Source organism: Podarcis erhardii, assembly GCF_964252035.2.
Source record: "Podarcis erhardii genome assembly, chromosome: 8".
Classification (NCBI taxonomy): domain Eukaryota; kingdom Metazoa; phylum Chordata; class Lepidosauria; order Squamata; family Lacertidae; genus Podarcis; species Podarcis erhardii.
The window spans coordinates 35,248,778-35,264,957 of NC_138499.1; the positions used below are offsets into that span (position 1 = coordinate 35,248,778).

Consider the following 16,180-nt stretch of genomic DNA (forward strand, 5'->3'; position numbering starts at 1 on the left):
GCAGAGCTTTTCATCACCACAAACACTGTCAAGTTCTTTGAACAGAACCCCTGCTGCTCAGTTGTTCAGCATCAGTGCCAGTTGAATATCTACCCTTGAACTTCACCAACCACCTGCCTAATGTAAACCAGACTCGACAACAAGGTGGAGGTGATCGCCAAAGAGCAACCACTCCAATAGGTTGCAGCAGTTGTCAAGCAGGGCCAATCCATCAGCATTCTACTGAAAGGTCAGCTCTGTCAGGCTCCTCCTATCCTGGAACTGTTTTCACTCCAGCTGGTCACTATAAAAACTGCTATTTAACTTTGGTGTCTGAGTTTGCTTTACCCACCTCTTTCCTCCCCATCCTTTTTTCATTTTTGTGTCATGTATTTTAGATTACAAAACTTATTTTTTATTGATAATATGTAAGCTACTCTGGAAGCCTTTGTGGCTGAACAGCAGAGTAAAAATGTACTAAATAAACCATGCTAGTGACAAAAGGTCAATCTGCTTTTTCACTAGTCCAGTCAGGTCACTGAAAGAGCAGCCTGCATGGTCAATGACAGTGGGAATCAGATATCCTTTAAGAGATTTCTACAGTTAGTTCCACCAATGTCACCACAGGGAAAGCCTCACTTACTAAACCATGGCTTTGGCAGTGATATCACAAAAAGAGGGAGCTGTGGCTTCAGAAGATAATGATCCAACTATGCCAGTGTTATTTAACACACCTGCAGTGCTGGAGCTAGAGGATATGCCCCAGGTGGCAGCAAATATCATTCTGCCCTGAGTCATGTCTATTCAGAAGCAAGAATTCAATGGGGCTTACTTCCAGGTAAATAAGTGTTAGAGAGAACTGCAATTTCAATCATGGCAGTTCATAAGTCAGCCCTACTGAACAGTGGCGTAGCGTGGGTTGTCAGCACCCGGGGCAAGGCAAGTAATTTGTGCCCCCTAACCCATGGATTTGCGCCCCCTAACCCCTAGATGTTGCGCCTGGTGCGGCCGGCCCCCCCTGCACCCCCCACGCTACGCCACTGCTACTGAATTCAACTGAGGCAGCAGCAGTGCAGTCTTTTGCCCTCTGCAGCAAAATTTATAAAGCCTGCACTGCACACTCAACAAGTGGCCCACCTGTTTCTAGACTGGTGCTGAATATATTGGAAATGCATCCCAACCTCAATTTTTACTTGGTAAAAACCTCTATTTGTTACTAAGGCCAAGAAGCCATAACAATGAACTGAGATTGCCTCAAAACCACTCATTGAAGAAATCTATATGCAATAGTCTGACTAACAGATTCACTAGCAAACCAGTTTGTAAATGAAACAGACTTCTATTCACTAAATGGTGGGAATACCTAGAATGATCACCGGCCTTGAGATATATGATTTGTTGGCTTTAATGCTTTCGAAACGTTTCACACTACCACTAGCCATTCCTTAATACTAAAGTTACAATCCCTTGTACACTTTTTAGTAAGTACCATTGCACTCGGCCGCATTTGCTTCTGAGTAAACATACTTACAATCACATTCTATGTATTTTGGGAGGTATTCCTAAAGCTAGACGCTTATGACAAAACTGTCTTGACCGTCCATAAGAAGAGTCCCTTGAACAGATGCTGTTCGTTCATGGCCTGGTATCTTTACATATTTTCGTCTTTGAAGCCCTTCTTCACATCCATGCGATATGTTTAAGGCGCCACAGATACCCGAGAGCAGAAACCTTCCCTATCTCCAGGCATCAGCAAAGGGAGTCATAGGACAGGGGAGGTTGAGGAAAGAAGGGGTGGGCTCGGAAGAGAAAAGCAACTGTTGCTTCCACGCCGGCCCAGGGCGTCGGTCTCTTTAAGAAGCTATACGGCGTTGTTAGGCAACCAGATTACAACAAAACCCGGGGCCTCTCCGCACTCCTGGACCCGCGCAGTCTGCGCTCCTCTAAAGAAAGGCACAACTCCCAGTCCGAGGAATAAGACTCCAAGGTGCAACATTCCCCCCACCCCCCCAAAAAGAGGATTTTGCGCGCACAAAAACTCCCCCCTACCCGAGCGAAGCCCCTCGAGGAGAGCCCCAAACTCCCCCCAAACTCTTAAAGGATGCATGCGGGGACTTCCCTCAGCACCCCGCGCGCGCCAAAACGCCCCTTCCTCACCCTCGTCTACTTCGGGCGAATATTCCACCCCCAGGGAAGAGGGATGCGCTCTTCTTTGCGCGCACTTCCCAACCCTCTCCAGAGAGCGACCCAAGTTACCGGACGGCTGCACGCCTCTCTCTCTCTCTCTCTCTCTCTCTTGTCCGAGGTCTTTGGAGCTGCAGCCGCTCGGAACCCGCCCGAAACGCACCTCTCGCTCCGGAGAGGCCCAGCCGCCGGCGGGTTGTCAAACAGCTGCTACGGCAGCGCCTCCCGTCGCCTCGCCTCGCCGCTCCGCCGAAGTCGCTCCAGCCCTCCGCCTTCTCGGGGAGGAGCCAGCCTAACGGCCGGAGAGGGGACGGGGCTGCTGCGCACGAACAGCTCCCTCTGCTGCTTGTCGCCAAGAGGGAACCCGGCCTAAAACCTGTAGCTCAGTAGAACAGCGCCTTAAGGGGGGTTTCGTCTCCTGGAAAGGAAAGGTGCTAAGTGCTACTCCTTCAGCACTCCTTTAAAGTGCCTCCTTTAAATCCTTTTAACATCAGGTGGTTTGAGAGTTGCGCGCGGTTGCTCAGCGGCGAAGGGCGGGCGCTCTGTGCATGGTCGGAGAAACATGTTGTTTTTGCTACCACTTCGTCGCGGGGCGAGTGCAAACGGCACGATCAAAGGCTAGCTAGGCAATGTTGTTGGAAACGGAGGGCAATAACATCCCGCTTCTTTTTAGGCGGACCCAGTTGAGTCTGGCCTGGCCACTCTGTGGGTACTTTGCGCATGTTTGTATTCCGCACCTTGGAATATAGGCGTGTTCTTTCACTTTCTAGAATGGCGAGATCTCTCCTCAATATAGAGACATATAAGAACTCACTTTCTCTCTGCTCTTGACTATATTAGGGGAAATCTAGAAGCTCTGTTTCTAAGCAAATGAGAGTTAAAGAACACGCCCCTATGCCCTATATTATTCCCTCAGAGAATTCTGGGCACTGTAGTTTGTTAAGGGTTGCTGGGAATTGTAACCGAGGGATAAATGTACAGTACAGTACATTTAAAAGGTATAGCGCGTTCACAATCTTAAAAGTATGGTGTGTACACAGAGTCAAGAACAACATGGTGATGCAGAATATGAGGAGTGCCTCAACAGATGAAAATCCATCGGTTATGGTGGAGTAGAAGGGGGTTGTTTACAAAATATTATTCCGGCTTCCTTCGATGCGTCCTTATATGTTCTTTCAAAACGAAGCTCAGTCGAATAGATTAACAGGGAACGTTTCATAGAATTTTAAGAGTTGAAAGGGATCTCGGGTGTCACGTAGTGCTCAAGGCAGAAACCACAATGCAGGAGAGGGGACTCCAGCACCCCTGACAGGTGGCAGCCCAGCCTCTGGTTTTAAATTTCAGAGGTGAAAGCTACGAATAAGCGGGAGGGCATACCCCATAATGCGCCATTGGGATGTCATGTTTTTTAGATATCAGAAACTCACTTTAAAATGTGGAGTAGTTTGCCCTCACAAATAAAACGCAGGCTTTGCGATGGCAGGGAAGACGTGGATATAATTTTTACGCGTCTTTCCTGGAATTCAGACGTGGGGTGGGAATAATACTTTCGGGGCAGAGCGGGTTAATGAATAACTCCCACGAGGGCTCGTGCCACGACGCCTCTCCTCGATGGGCAACCCCGTCCCTGCGAAAAGACTGGCATGGACGATCTCCGCGCGGGAGGCTAATTCCACCGTTTCTCGCTAGGGGGCGGGCGAGCCAGCTCGAGGCGTCGCGGAGCGGGCGGAACCATTCGTGGGGGACTCTCTATCCCCGCCCAGCGCGCTTGCCCAGCGCCTACACCCACTTCCGCCGCGCTTGCTTCGCTCTGTTGCGGCAAGCAGGCCGGGAGGCTCGACTGCCCGGAGGGTCTATCATCGGCTAGCAGGGCCCGGCTCGGCTCGGCCTGAGGAACCCGGTGAGATGGCAGCGGCCGGCCCTTCCGGGAGCGGGATGGCCCAGAAGACGTGGGAGATGGCCAACAACATGCAGGAGGCGCAGAGCATCGATGAGATCTATAAGTACGACCGCAAGCAGCAGCAGGAGATCCTGGCGGCGAAGCCGTGGACCAAGGAGTAAGTGGGCGGGTGGGCAAAGCGGGGGAGGATCTCAGTTCAAAGGACTCGGCCCGGACCCCGGTGCTGTTTGGTCCCGGGAGAGGAAGGGCGAGGGGCTGTGATGATGCACCTGCCCTAGAAATTACCTCTCATGTAGGACTTGACAAGGAGAGGCAGAGGGGGCTAAGAGGACAGATCAAAATGCAAAACTCTGGACAGGTGACTACCAGGGTGCAGATAAGAAAGATTGCCTCTTGCAGATCTTAAGAGAAGAAAAAGTAACAGGTCTTGACAGTCGTTTGCAAAGGTGGGGTGAACGAGGGAAGGCGGGGAGTTATAGATAAATCCAAGGAAAGTAGAAATGATGGGTGAATGCCCCATATCAACACACAGACACGCCATGACTCCTTCATTTTGACACTTAGTGAAGGCAAATGGGGGGGATTATGAAATGGAAAAACAAGCAGCCTCCCAAGAACAAATGTTACTAGCAAATGAAATGTCTCAAAATGTTGTATGCTGAAAAGTCAAAGGCCTCTTCTGGGAGGAAAGAAGTAACTCATACACTTTTAGAGCTCCCCCTTCTCACAGTTTTCTAGCTATTCCCAAATATGTGATGGGTCAAACAGTCATTTGATCTTAATTGAACAAATTGGTAGAAGCAGGGCCTGGGTTTCTCATATCCACACAACTTATTGCTGTACAACGTAGGTTGCTTGTTACATTAAGAGAAACATATTTTGTTCTTTTGAAATCTATTTTATTAGTTTGAAATCTTTATTTGCCACCCTATAACCATGTTCTCGGGGTGCCTTACAACAAATATAAAGGTGACTAAAATATACATAATAAATCTGCAAAATATATAACATTATCATTATCTAGTGATAATGATTTTTTTTGTAGCAGTAGCAGATTTAAAGGCCTGGAACAATGAAAAGGTTTTACTGAAATGACATCAGATTAGGCATGTGATGAGCCTCTTTGAGGAGAGCATTTTATAGCCAGGGTACTATAAATGAAAACACCTTTTTGTCAGTAGCTACCACATGCACCTCCTGAAGAAGGACCGTAGAAGATCTTAATGTTTAAGTAGGTGCATATGGGTATGCACTATACTGATGAGTATATCTGTAAACTCTGTGTTTAGCGAGTGCCTTTCTCCAGCTTCACCTGGTATGCCATCTATACCTGACCACTATAGTCCTTGTATTGACAACCTCAAGACTGGATTACTGCAATGTCATCTATGTGTAGGGCTGGCCTTGGGCCTGGTACTGAAAACTCCAGCTAGTGCCGAGTGCAGCAGATAGACTGCTGAGGAAGGCAAATGGCCAACAGAATCTGACACCTCTGCTAAAATATTTGCCTCCCACATGCTGCCAAGCCAGGTTCAAATTTCTTGTACAGTATTCCTATATAAACCCTGAAGAAATTGGGTCCAAGATACCTTAAGGACTGCCTGAGGCCTTACATCTCAGCTTGATCACTAAGATCACCCTGAGAAGTGCTGTTAGTTGTCCTCTTTGTTACAGATGCCCAACTTAATTCACCTAGAAGTATTTAGTGTCCCTGGTCCCATGTGAAGATTCAGCAAGCATTCTCACTGCTAACTTTCAGATTTCTCACAAAGATGTTTTTATTAAGATAGTGCTTTACATTCAGTGATTTAAATTTTCCAAAGGTGGGCCAGTCATTTTTGTGATTATTATGTATTTTTTATGGTGGCATTGTTTTTTATTGCATCTGCATACTGCTGTACACCACCTTGATATTTTATATCAGGTTAATTTAAAAAAATATTTTTTTAATAAACAAAGTCTTGTCCAGTATCATTTTATTGATTCTGAGTTTCAGGGTGAGCTCTCTTGCCTTAAATTGTTTATTGTGTTTTGTGTTTCTTCTTTTCCTTTTCTTTCATAATAGATATTGTTCTAAGCTCTTTTGTGGTTTTTTTTTATTGCAGTCACCACTATTTCAAGTACTGCAAGATCTCTGCTCTGGCCCTCCTGAAGATGGTCATGCATGCTAGGTCAGGAGGCAATTTGGAAGTGATGGGCTTAATGCTTGGAAAAGTGGATGGCGAAACTATGATTATCATGGACAGCTTTGCTTTACCAGTCGAAGGCACTGAAACACGAGTTAACGCTCAGGCTGCTGCATATGAATATATGGCTGCATATATAGAAAATGCAAAGCAGGTAAAAGGGGAAGACTGATTTCCTTTTAGCAAGTTAGCATGTGTTAAAACTGTTTATAATCACATCTGGAATTGGAGACAGCTCAGTTTCTAATTTATGAACAACATGTGTTGCCCTTGAACCCCAATATGCTGTCACTTACACCACCAGTTGAGTATAAGTTTGGATCAGATTTAGTTCAGATACATTTTTCTCCTCTAGTTACCTTATTGAAGGGCTTCAATGTTGTGTTTCTTTATGCATATTCCTACTGCTTCATTTACTCCATTTTATGTACATCTTAATTGTCTTAGAAATTTTAAAGAAAATAATTTCTTCAATTTAATTTCTGCTTTTGTTAAGTGAACAACAAGCTCATTATTTACAATAATAATAATAATAATACAGTAGCTTCTGAGCTTCCTGCCTGGCCATCTTTTTCAGAAAACAATTTTGGAGTAGATGGGCTTTGTGTCTGATCCTGTAGGGCTTTTTATGTTCATACATGGCTTAATTTTGAAATATCTGCGGTTTGCCAACTGTCCAAAAGAGGGCAGTATTCACAATGATTAAATTCAGTTTAACCTGCTTTCTTCCTCTTTCCCTTTTTTAAAAACTTTGGTTAGGTTGGTCGATTAGAAAATGCAATTGGCTGGTATCACAGCCACCCTGGCTATGGCTGCTGGCTTTCAGGAATTGATGTCAGTACTCAGATGCTTAACCAGCAATTTCAAGAACCATTTGTGGCTGTGGTTGTAAGTATATATTGGAATTCAAGCAAATTAAATACTAAATAGAGTTAGACAGTAAATTTAAGTTCTATAGCTATGAAAAACTGAATGGCGCTTTACCTATTGATGGTTTTTTTGTAACCAGGTAACTCCTATTAAAAAACTGTTCACACTACTTGGTGACCTTTCTATTTCTATATTGGATGTAATTTCTTTAATATCTTGTTCTATTGAGCCATAAACTCAGCTGCCCTTTTCATTTGATCACAACTAATTCAAGTCAGTATTTGCAGGATTACTTTGTAACGTTGGAAAACTATGCATATACTGAATTGCCTATCACAGGGTAAGAATTTCTCATTGATTAGTTGAAGACATGCTCATGGGAGCAGATTCTTCTATTAAAACAAATTACATTTACATTTTAAGAGTCTTGTGTGCAGGAGCTAAAATGAAGAAGGATAAGGCTTCCTGAATTCCCTAACTCCTCTGCTGTCTGTATGGGCATTGGAGTATTAGGGTCCATTGCTCCCCTTTCCAGAGTTCCCCTGTTCACCAGAGATAATTTTGTTACTTACACCATATGAAGCAGAACCAAGAATAGCTCTTGTTATTACACTTGTTCCTACAACTAAGACTATTTTCAAGATAGTCTTTAATCAGGAGAAACGTATGTCTAAATAATTGCTTGAGAGAGTTTTAAGAAGCATAAATCAGGAGACAGGTCTATTGTTGGCTGGGAGGTGGGTACCAAATTTAACCTCCCCAGCCTGTTTTTACTACTATTGCACCTAAAGAACATCAGCTTGCAGAGAAGCCAGAAGGTTGTAGCCATTTAGTGCTACAACTTTAGCTGCTTCAGAAGCCTGTTTATTTGGAGGCTTGATTGCTGGTGGACTTGCTCCTAGGTGTGAGATTGGAGAAGGGGCAGGAGTTATGTGAGTGAGCCTAGCTTCTAAGTAAGAGGGTGAATGCTGGAGAGCTATGTGGAGAGAGGATGAATGCAGTTCACAAATGCATATCTAGTACAATTGGTGGGCATTTGGTAATTATGCATTCATTGTTCTTTTATTGTATTTTTTCTTTGCCTAAATATTGTATTCACCCCTTAAGGGGCCTTAGGGCCAAAAGGTAAAGGGACCCCTGACCATTAGGTCCAGTCGTGACTGACTCTGGGGTTGCGGTGCTCATCTCGCTTTATTGGCCGAGGGAGCCGGCGTACAGCTTCCGGGTCATGTGGCCAGCTGGACTAAGCTGCTTCTGGCGAACCAGAGCAGCGCACGGAAACGCGGTTTACAACAGCAACAAAATTATCTTGCAGTATTTCTAGACTTTGAACTTACATTGTGGAATGTCCACTAGAAAATAGTTGTAAAACTTTTAACATATTGGGGTAGAAGCCAGTATTTGCTCAAACCTCTCCATTGTGGGCAGCTGTGTCAAATGGTGCTACAGTAGACAAAGAGGGAATCATTCGAAATTGGGTTGAAGAATCTTGCACCAATGGAACAGTTTCTTCTAATGATTTCAGGTAGCTCTCATCATATTGCAGCCCCATATGAAACGTCCCACAATGTTCAGGAGGTTTTCAGGAGAGACTTTATTGGAAGTGGGAAAGGAGGCAAGATTAGTTGTGCAAGCTTCCATTCATTCATGCAACCACTAAGTAGAACTCATAGGCCTTTCGCACTGCTCCATTGATGTCATAATCTAAACCAAGGTTTTCCCTCAAGGAAATGACAGTTTAAGCCACTAAACTAGAATCTTTGACTTTCTACAAAAGTCATATTATATTGATATTTTTTGGACAGGTACTAATCATTCTACTATAAAGGATAATGTGATCGGAATAATGCCCTTGATCTATAGCAGCGATGTCCAACAACTTTGGCCTCCCCCCCCCCACAAAAAAAGCTCCCCCTAACAAAAGCTCCTCCTCCCTCCAATGACAATGGGTAGATCACTGCCAGTTTTTTTTATACTGGGAGTAGCTCACAGTCTCTTGGGAGTTGAACGTGCCTGATCTAGAGTTAAGAAAATTGTGTTCAATTGCTTCTTAGAGTGCATTTTGTACAGTAATTCTCAAATGCATTTTACAGATTGATCCGACAAGGACAATATCTGCAGGAAAAGTAAATCTTGGAGCTTTTAGAACATATCCTAAGGTAACAATAATTATATAACCAAATGTATATGATGTAAGGATCCACCCTATGGATTTATTTTATTTATTTAACAACATTTATATACAGATTGATTGCAAGAAAAAAAATAACATTCCAAATGCGTTACAAATGCTTTTTATTGATAATTTAAATTATCAAGCGTCTAAAAATATTCAAAAGATTGTTAAAATCAATAGTAGCTAAAAATATATAAAACACATGTAACTTCTGCAGGTCTGTGTAGGCTTGCCTAAACAAAAATGTTTCAGCAGTTGCCAAAAGAATACAGTGACGGTGTCTGCCTGATGTCAACAGGCAGAAAGTTCCAAAGTGTAGGTGCTGCCACACTAAAATAGTGATTTCTTACAAGGGCAAAATGAGTATTATATGGCACCTGTAATCATGCCAGTTCCACATATGAGAGCAGTGTACTTGGCATATCTAGGGTAAGGGAATACCACAAGAAAACTGGTCCCAAGCTGTTAAGAGCTTTGTACTGTATACTAAAAGGAACACTCTGAACTTAGCCCTGTAGCAAATGGACAGTCATTGCAGATCTCTGAGCAGAGGTATTATATACTGACATGGTCTCACTTCTGCCAGCAGCCATGCTGCAGCATTCTGCACTAATTCCAGCTACCAAATCAGGTGCAGGGGAAGCCCCATGTAGAGTGCACTGCAGTAATTCAGTCTTGAAGTCACCAATGCTTGAACTACTGCAGTCAAGCTCTCCTGGTCCATAGTTTTCACAGCTGGGTAAAAGGCGCTTTAGCCACTGAATACCTGGGCCTCCATTGACAGAGCTGGATCCAGAAGCACCCTAAATATATATATACCTGTTCCTTTAGGAGCAATGCAATGCTGTCCAGGACAGGCAATTGACCAATTTATCAGACACAACAACCCCTACTCATCCACAGTGCCTCTGGGTCTTGCCAGGATTCAAGCTCAACTTATTTTCCCACATCCATCCCACCATTGCATCCAGACACCATCCCATGGCCAGCATGGCCTCTCCTGATTCAGATGTTATGGATAAATGAAGCTGAGTATCATCAGCATGCTAATGGAAAAATCTGGATCTGTTTATATGAAAAGATGTTGCTTTACAACTTCAGTATCATAATTTGTTTCTTTATCCTTCAGGGCTACAAGCCTCCTGATGAGGGCCCTTCTGAATATCAGACTATCCCACTTAATAAAATAGAAGACTTTGGTGTGCACTGTAAACAGTAAGAAATTATTTCCTCATAGATTTCAAAATGTTTTCCAACTTGGAAAGAAATTTTTGAAAAGATTTGTGAAATTACCCAAGGCTTCCTAGATAGTCATATATTGAGGGGGGTGGGATGTATGTTTTCCTTTTGAAACAAAGAGAGGACAGGTGCTCACTAACAGACAAGAGGTTGAATCCAGACTTCCTCTCTGAATGGAGTTTTTCTCATGGAAAACTCCACTGGAAGAAGGGGGAGGAGGCAATTTTCTCCTATTTCGTCTTCCTGTTAACCCCGGTGCTCCCTAAAAAGTTGGTCCAGAAGTGAGGGGTACTCTGTAGAACAGCATTCCCAATGCAATGTGAGGAAATTTTATCAACAATGTGTTGCTTAAATGAGTTTTAGTAGAAAAGTTGTCCTGGGCAGTTTTTCCTCAAGAAGCATTAAACTTGATAAAAGTTTCCTTGCAGCACATTGAGAACTATATCTAATATGCAGCTGTCCACTGTTTTGTTTTTGGATTTTTATATGGCTGTTGTTTATCCCCTCTCCACTTCTGTGTAGGTGTTTGTTTTTCCCTATTCAAAGCTCAGGGGAGGGGTTATGGTGATAGTTCAGTATCCACAATACAATCATTCTGGTATATGTTTTGAGCATAAGACTACTGTGTGCCGCATTGTGGAACCAAGGCACGATTGATATTACAGACATGAAATGATCCCTTAAGTAGTGTCATACTGGATATACTGGACTGTTTTAGAACAGAGGTAGAGAACCTATGGCTCTTCAACTCCTGTCATTCTGGCTAGGGCTGATGGGAATTGGAGTCCAGCAGCATCTGGAGGACCACAAGTCTCCCCACTTGTTTTAAAAGGAAAGATAATATTGTTTCTTGGGATTTGTCTATATTTGAGAGTTTTTTAAATGTAACATTTCATTGTGCAGTTCATGTTGAAAGTTATTCATATACTTTTCTTGCAAAACAGGTATTATGCTTTAGAAGTCTCCTATTTCAAATCCTCTTTGGATCGCAAGTTGCTTGAGCTTTTGTGGAACAAATACTGGGTGAACACACTAAGTTCATCTAGTTTGCTTACTGTAAGTATCTTCATATCTTTTAAACTGATCAGTAGGGTGTTCCAAAAATAAGCACTTTGGAGTTTCTTTCTGTAGGCTGGAAGATAAAACGAAACAGGAACAGAGTGGTATATGGAAGTGGACCCCAAGAGAAGCCTGTGCAGTGTACATGTTCCTGTGTATCCAGTTACAAATCAGTCAGCACAAATCTGTTGCAAACTTTATGTTGAAATCATTGCAAGGAAAGAAGCTGGAAAGAGGCCAACTTTCTCCCCTCCAACTTTTTGCATCTTTTCAGAGAGTGCTGTTTATCTTGTCTAGCAACTAAATATTCTAAATTTAATTTCTAACTGGCTACTGCTAAAAGACAGAGTAAACTTTAAAAGAACTAAAGGGCTTTAAATGAATTTTAATTACATTATTGTCTTACGCACAAAACAAAGTCTAGTGGTTGTAAATGTTTTAAAGGTGGATACTTGCTCAACATATACTGTTCCAATTAGAAGCATTAATGGCAGTTAAAGAAATGTAAAATCTTATCTTCCAAATGCAGAATGCAGACTACACTACTGGGCAAGTATTTGATCTATCAGAGAAATTAGAACAATCAGAAGCCCAACTGGGTCGAGGAAGTTTCATGTTGGGTTTAGAGTCCCATGACAGAAAATCAGAGGACAAACTAGCCAAAGCAACAAGGGACAGGTAAGGTCTTCTCCTTAACTATATGATTTCAGAACATAAATTATATTATGATTAAAATCACTTCCTGTGGGTTGTTGTGACATATCACTTGCCAGTTTCATGGATTATTGAGTTATCTTTTTAAGTCTTTGGAGCTCCTAGATGTTCCACCATTCCATTTGTTCCACCGTTTTTCTTTTTATGTCATCTTTAGAATATAAGCTTAAGTAAGTATGAGACGAGATTGACACAATGGATCAATAAGTGGATCTGTGCTGCAACTACACTTGGAATACTGTCACCTCCAAAAGCTTATGGTAGAGTTGGGAAAGGTTCAAAAAAAGACAACCAAAATGATCAGAGGGATTGGAGATCTTTCCTATGAAGAAAGGTTGCAACATTTGGGGCTTTTCAGTTTAGAGAAAAGTGAAGTGAGAGGAGACATGATAGAGATGTATAAAGTGAGGCATGGTGTAGAGAAAGTGGATAGAGATGTTTTAGCATTAGAACTTTTGGACATCTAACAAAACCGAATGTTGAAAGATTCAGACAAAATAAAGTGCTTCACAAAGCACAGTTAAACTGTGGTATTCACTCCTACAAGTAACAATGGCCCCTACCTAACAAGAGAGGCTTTAAAAGAGGATTAGACAAATTCATGAAGAATAAGGCTATAACGGCTACTAGCTATAATGGCTATGTTCTCCCTCCACTATCATAGGTAGTAAGCCTCTGAATATCAGTTGCTGGGAATCATAAGTGAGGATTTGGTGCACTCATGTCCTGCTTTCGGGCTTCTCACAGGCATCTGGTTGGCCACTGTGAGATGAGGATGCTTTACCAGATGGACCGTTGCCCTGACCCAGAAGGCTTCTCTTACATTCTTTAGTGCATGCTACATGCAACTTCAGTGTATATTGAGACAATATACTATTCCATGTATCTGTCTCAGATCTTTAAACTACTATTGACATAGTACAATAGCTGACATTTTTTATTTTTTTTAGATTTAAGGTGTCAGACACATAATGTCTGAAATTGTATGTTTCCATATAAAGCATGTTTGAGTTTACCTTTTAAAACAAACAGTTCAGTCAACTATCAGATGCTATGTCTGCCTTTTCATAACTGGATGGTTGTAGAGATTCATGGGGTTATGGGCACCGTGAGCTTCTTAGACATCTGAATAACTTTTAATATAGTGACAGAATTGCATTTAGCCAACTTTAAATTTATGCTTTTGTTTTTCCCCAGCTGCAAGACCACCATAGAAGCAATACATGGATTGATGTCTCAGGTTATTAAGGACAAACTTTTTAATCAAATTAACATTGCTTGAAGTATATCACCGACCGATATGTATCTTCAGAATGGAGACAAACATACCTAGTTGGACTTGTTCAGTTTGGAGCTGAAGCCAGAATGGAAATCTTCAGTTAATTTGTTGTACTTTAAATCATCTCTACCACCTCTTTGCTCAATTTTAAGAACAGTGCTCTAAAATTTATTGTAATCTGTTCTTTACCATAAAGTTTTGGTTGTTGCTTCAAAAGAACAATAATTGTGACTGTTTCTGGATTTTGGAAGTTTAGAATTTATCTGTTTGTCAATCTGCAATAAAGATCTCTTTAAAATGGCCAGCTGCTTTTTTCATTTGCTTTGTTTAATTTTATCTCTGAAATTTATCATTCTTTCTCATTCCCATGTAGAACTCTTGAGCCAGAAACCGTAAATTGTCCCAAGCTTAGACCAAGCAGCCTCTCTACTTCTCAGTGCAAAAAAACACTACAATCTGTCTCTGGTAAATTATCTGCTCTGTACATGTCTTAGAGCAGAGTTCCTTCTTGAAGCTCAAACCTCTATAATACAGACACAGACAAACACATTTGTGAACATGGTAGTTGTGGTTTTGTCTTGAAAGCCTGTCTAATTGTTTTACGTAGACTCTATAAGCTTATGTTTTCCAAGATTGCTTTGCATTTCTAGTCACCAACTTTGTTGTGAGGATTGCTGCATCTGTACTGGAATAGTTTTTAAGATGTTTTTATTGTTTTGTTACTTGTTTGCTACTGTGGGCTCCTTTGGGGAGAAAGATGAGGTATAAAATTTTAAAATAATGCTGTTAAGGCATGGTTTGAGAAACAACATTTTATCAGCAGTCATGGTGAGACTTCCTCTGGTATCGCTATCTGTTTTAGAACAGATTAGAACAGAAGCAAGGGGAAAGAGGATGAGCAAGACCCTCTTGTGCAAGCAAGATGCCTCAACTGGATGTAGCCCCCCCCCCTTATTTTTACATTGGGAATAGAAAAATCTCATAATTGGAACATACTTTTCAATAATCTCAGAAACCAACTATTTAAGTGTCCATAATTCCTCTTAGTTGTTGCTCTTTACCTGTTGCTCTAAAGCAAATTAGCATCTTATTTTGGTCAAGCCAATGGATGTAAGTAAGCTGCACATCGTATAAGCTGAGCCTAACACCCTTTCATAGGGCACAGATAGAGGTCTGGGCCCCACTTCTATCAACTCCATTCTGTTCAAGTATAAATACCCTGTAAGTGTATAAACTGTCCCACAAGACTAGTTTATTTCCTGATTTAAGTACTACAAATTTAAAATGTGGTCTAGTCTTAAGATTTCAAGGAACTTGGGTAACTGATAATCCTTGAATCAAAATGTAAGTGATTAGTGCACTGCTGAAAAAGCAAGCCACTTTCATTGAACAGTATTGTTCTGCAATGCATTCTCTCTGATTTAAAGCTATCACTTTAAGATATGTTGGAGGTAATATAAACTATTCCAGCTTGGAGGTTCCTTGTTTTTAAAATCAACACAATGTCTAGCCAGTTTTTATTTTGAACAGTCACAATATTGCACAATACAATAGTACAATGGTATACAGTGAACACCTTTTGAAAATAAGCATGACAAGGCCACGAAGCTTGGAATTATTCTGTGTTTCGCAGTTTGAATATGGTATGTTGCAGAGATAAAAGATTACAGGAAAACTGTGTGAATGATATGATGCAGATGTAAGAATCATGCATGCACAGGAATTCATTTATGCTCCTGAAGTCTGCACTGTGTCTAAATTCGTTGTATAAACTTAAGTGAAAACATACTGTTTACCTTTCAGCATTCTTCTATATTTCTGGATTATTTTAAAGTTAGTTAAACTGCAATGGCAACTTTGGTGAGCAGGAGCAATAGCTTTCTTGAGTAACTAGTTACATAAAACAGTGCTACAACTGCACTATTGTTCTCATATTTTGTATACATTTTAAGTCTGAATGTGGATGCATTTGTAGACACACACATTGTATGTTTAAGACTTAGAATTGCTCCACATATTTACTCACCAGTACTTTTGAACTATCCAGTTCCTCCATAAGTATATACGTTGCTTTATAAAATGACCAAAAAACCCCCCAAAACCAACCTCTAGACTCATCTTCCAAGTTCAGGTTGTTTATATGATTTGTACTAAACCTGCATGATGGACTCCGTAGATTTTCTGTAGTTCTAAATGTTTTAGCACAGCTGACTGAGTGAAGGGAAGCAGGGATTTACCTGGAATACTTCTATCTCATTGCTCTGTCTGACTTACGCTTTTATAATTATGCCAGTGGCGATGTTCTTTTACAGTAGATGTAGATCTGGGTGTCCTAGTGGGAGGTTATACATCTGAGGCAGTTTGTGGAAAAGAGACATGCACGCTTACTGGTGTGCTGGCACAGCCATTTTTTCCTCTTCCTTTTTTTTAGGACCATATTAAAATGGAGACAGGATGAACAGACCTACCTGTTCTACACTGTTTTTCAATTGTACTATTTTATAGTACTGGTTTATTGAAAACAAAATATAACATACATAATATTGGAATGATGACCTGCCTTACGCAGTTGATCTCAGAAGTAAAGAGATTAA

At 41.6% G+C, this 16,180-nt stretch overlaps 2 protein-coding genes across 16 annotated transcripts in view; one reads left to right on the forward strand and one right to left on the reverse strand.

Moving 5' to 3' along the window:
* CSPP1 (centrosome and spindle pole associated protein 1) overlaps positions 1 to 3,637 on the reverse strand; it is a 57,120-nt gene extending 53,483 nt beyond the window's left edge. For 13 of the 15 annotated variants that reach the window (XR_014159487.1, XM_081874010.1, XM_081874011.1 and 10 more), the window contains exon 1: positions 2,137 to 3,637. The gene's annotated coding sequence lies outside the window, so the exon portion shown is untranslated. Of the gene's footprint in view, positions 1 to 1,510; positions 1,836 to 2,136 lie in introns of those variants that run through there. The other 2 variants (XM_081874014.1, XM_081874015.1) reach the window with 2 other exon arrangements.
* Positions 3,638 to 3,928: 291 nt separating this feature from the next.
* COPS5 (COP9 signalosome subunit 5) lies at positions 3,929 to 13,888 on the forward strand. Its single transcript, XM_081874612.1, has 8 exons — positions 3,929 to 4,220; positions 6,169 to 6,403; positions 7,009 to 7,137; positions 9,213 to 9,278; positions 10,425 to 10,510; positions 11,479 to 11,590; positions 12,123 to 12,271; positions 13,505 to 13,888. The coding sequence occupies exons 1-8, from the start codon at positions 4,069 to 4,071 to the stop codon at positions 13,587 to 13,589; spliced, it is 1,014 nt and encodes a 337-aa protein (XP_081730738.1). The 5' UTR covers positions 3,929 to 4,068; the 3' UTR covers positions 13,590 to 13,888.
* Positions 13,889 to 16,180: the final 2,292 nt, after the last annotated feature.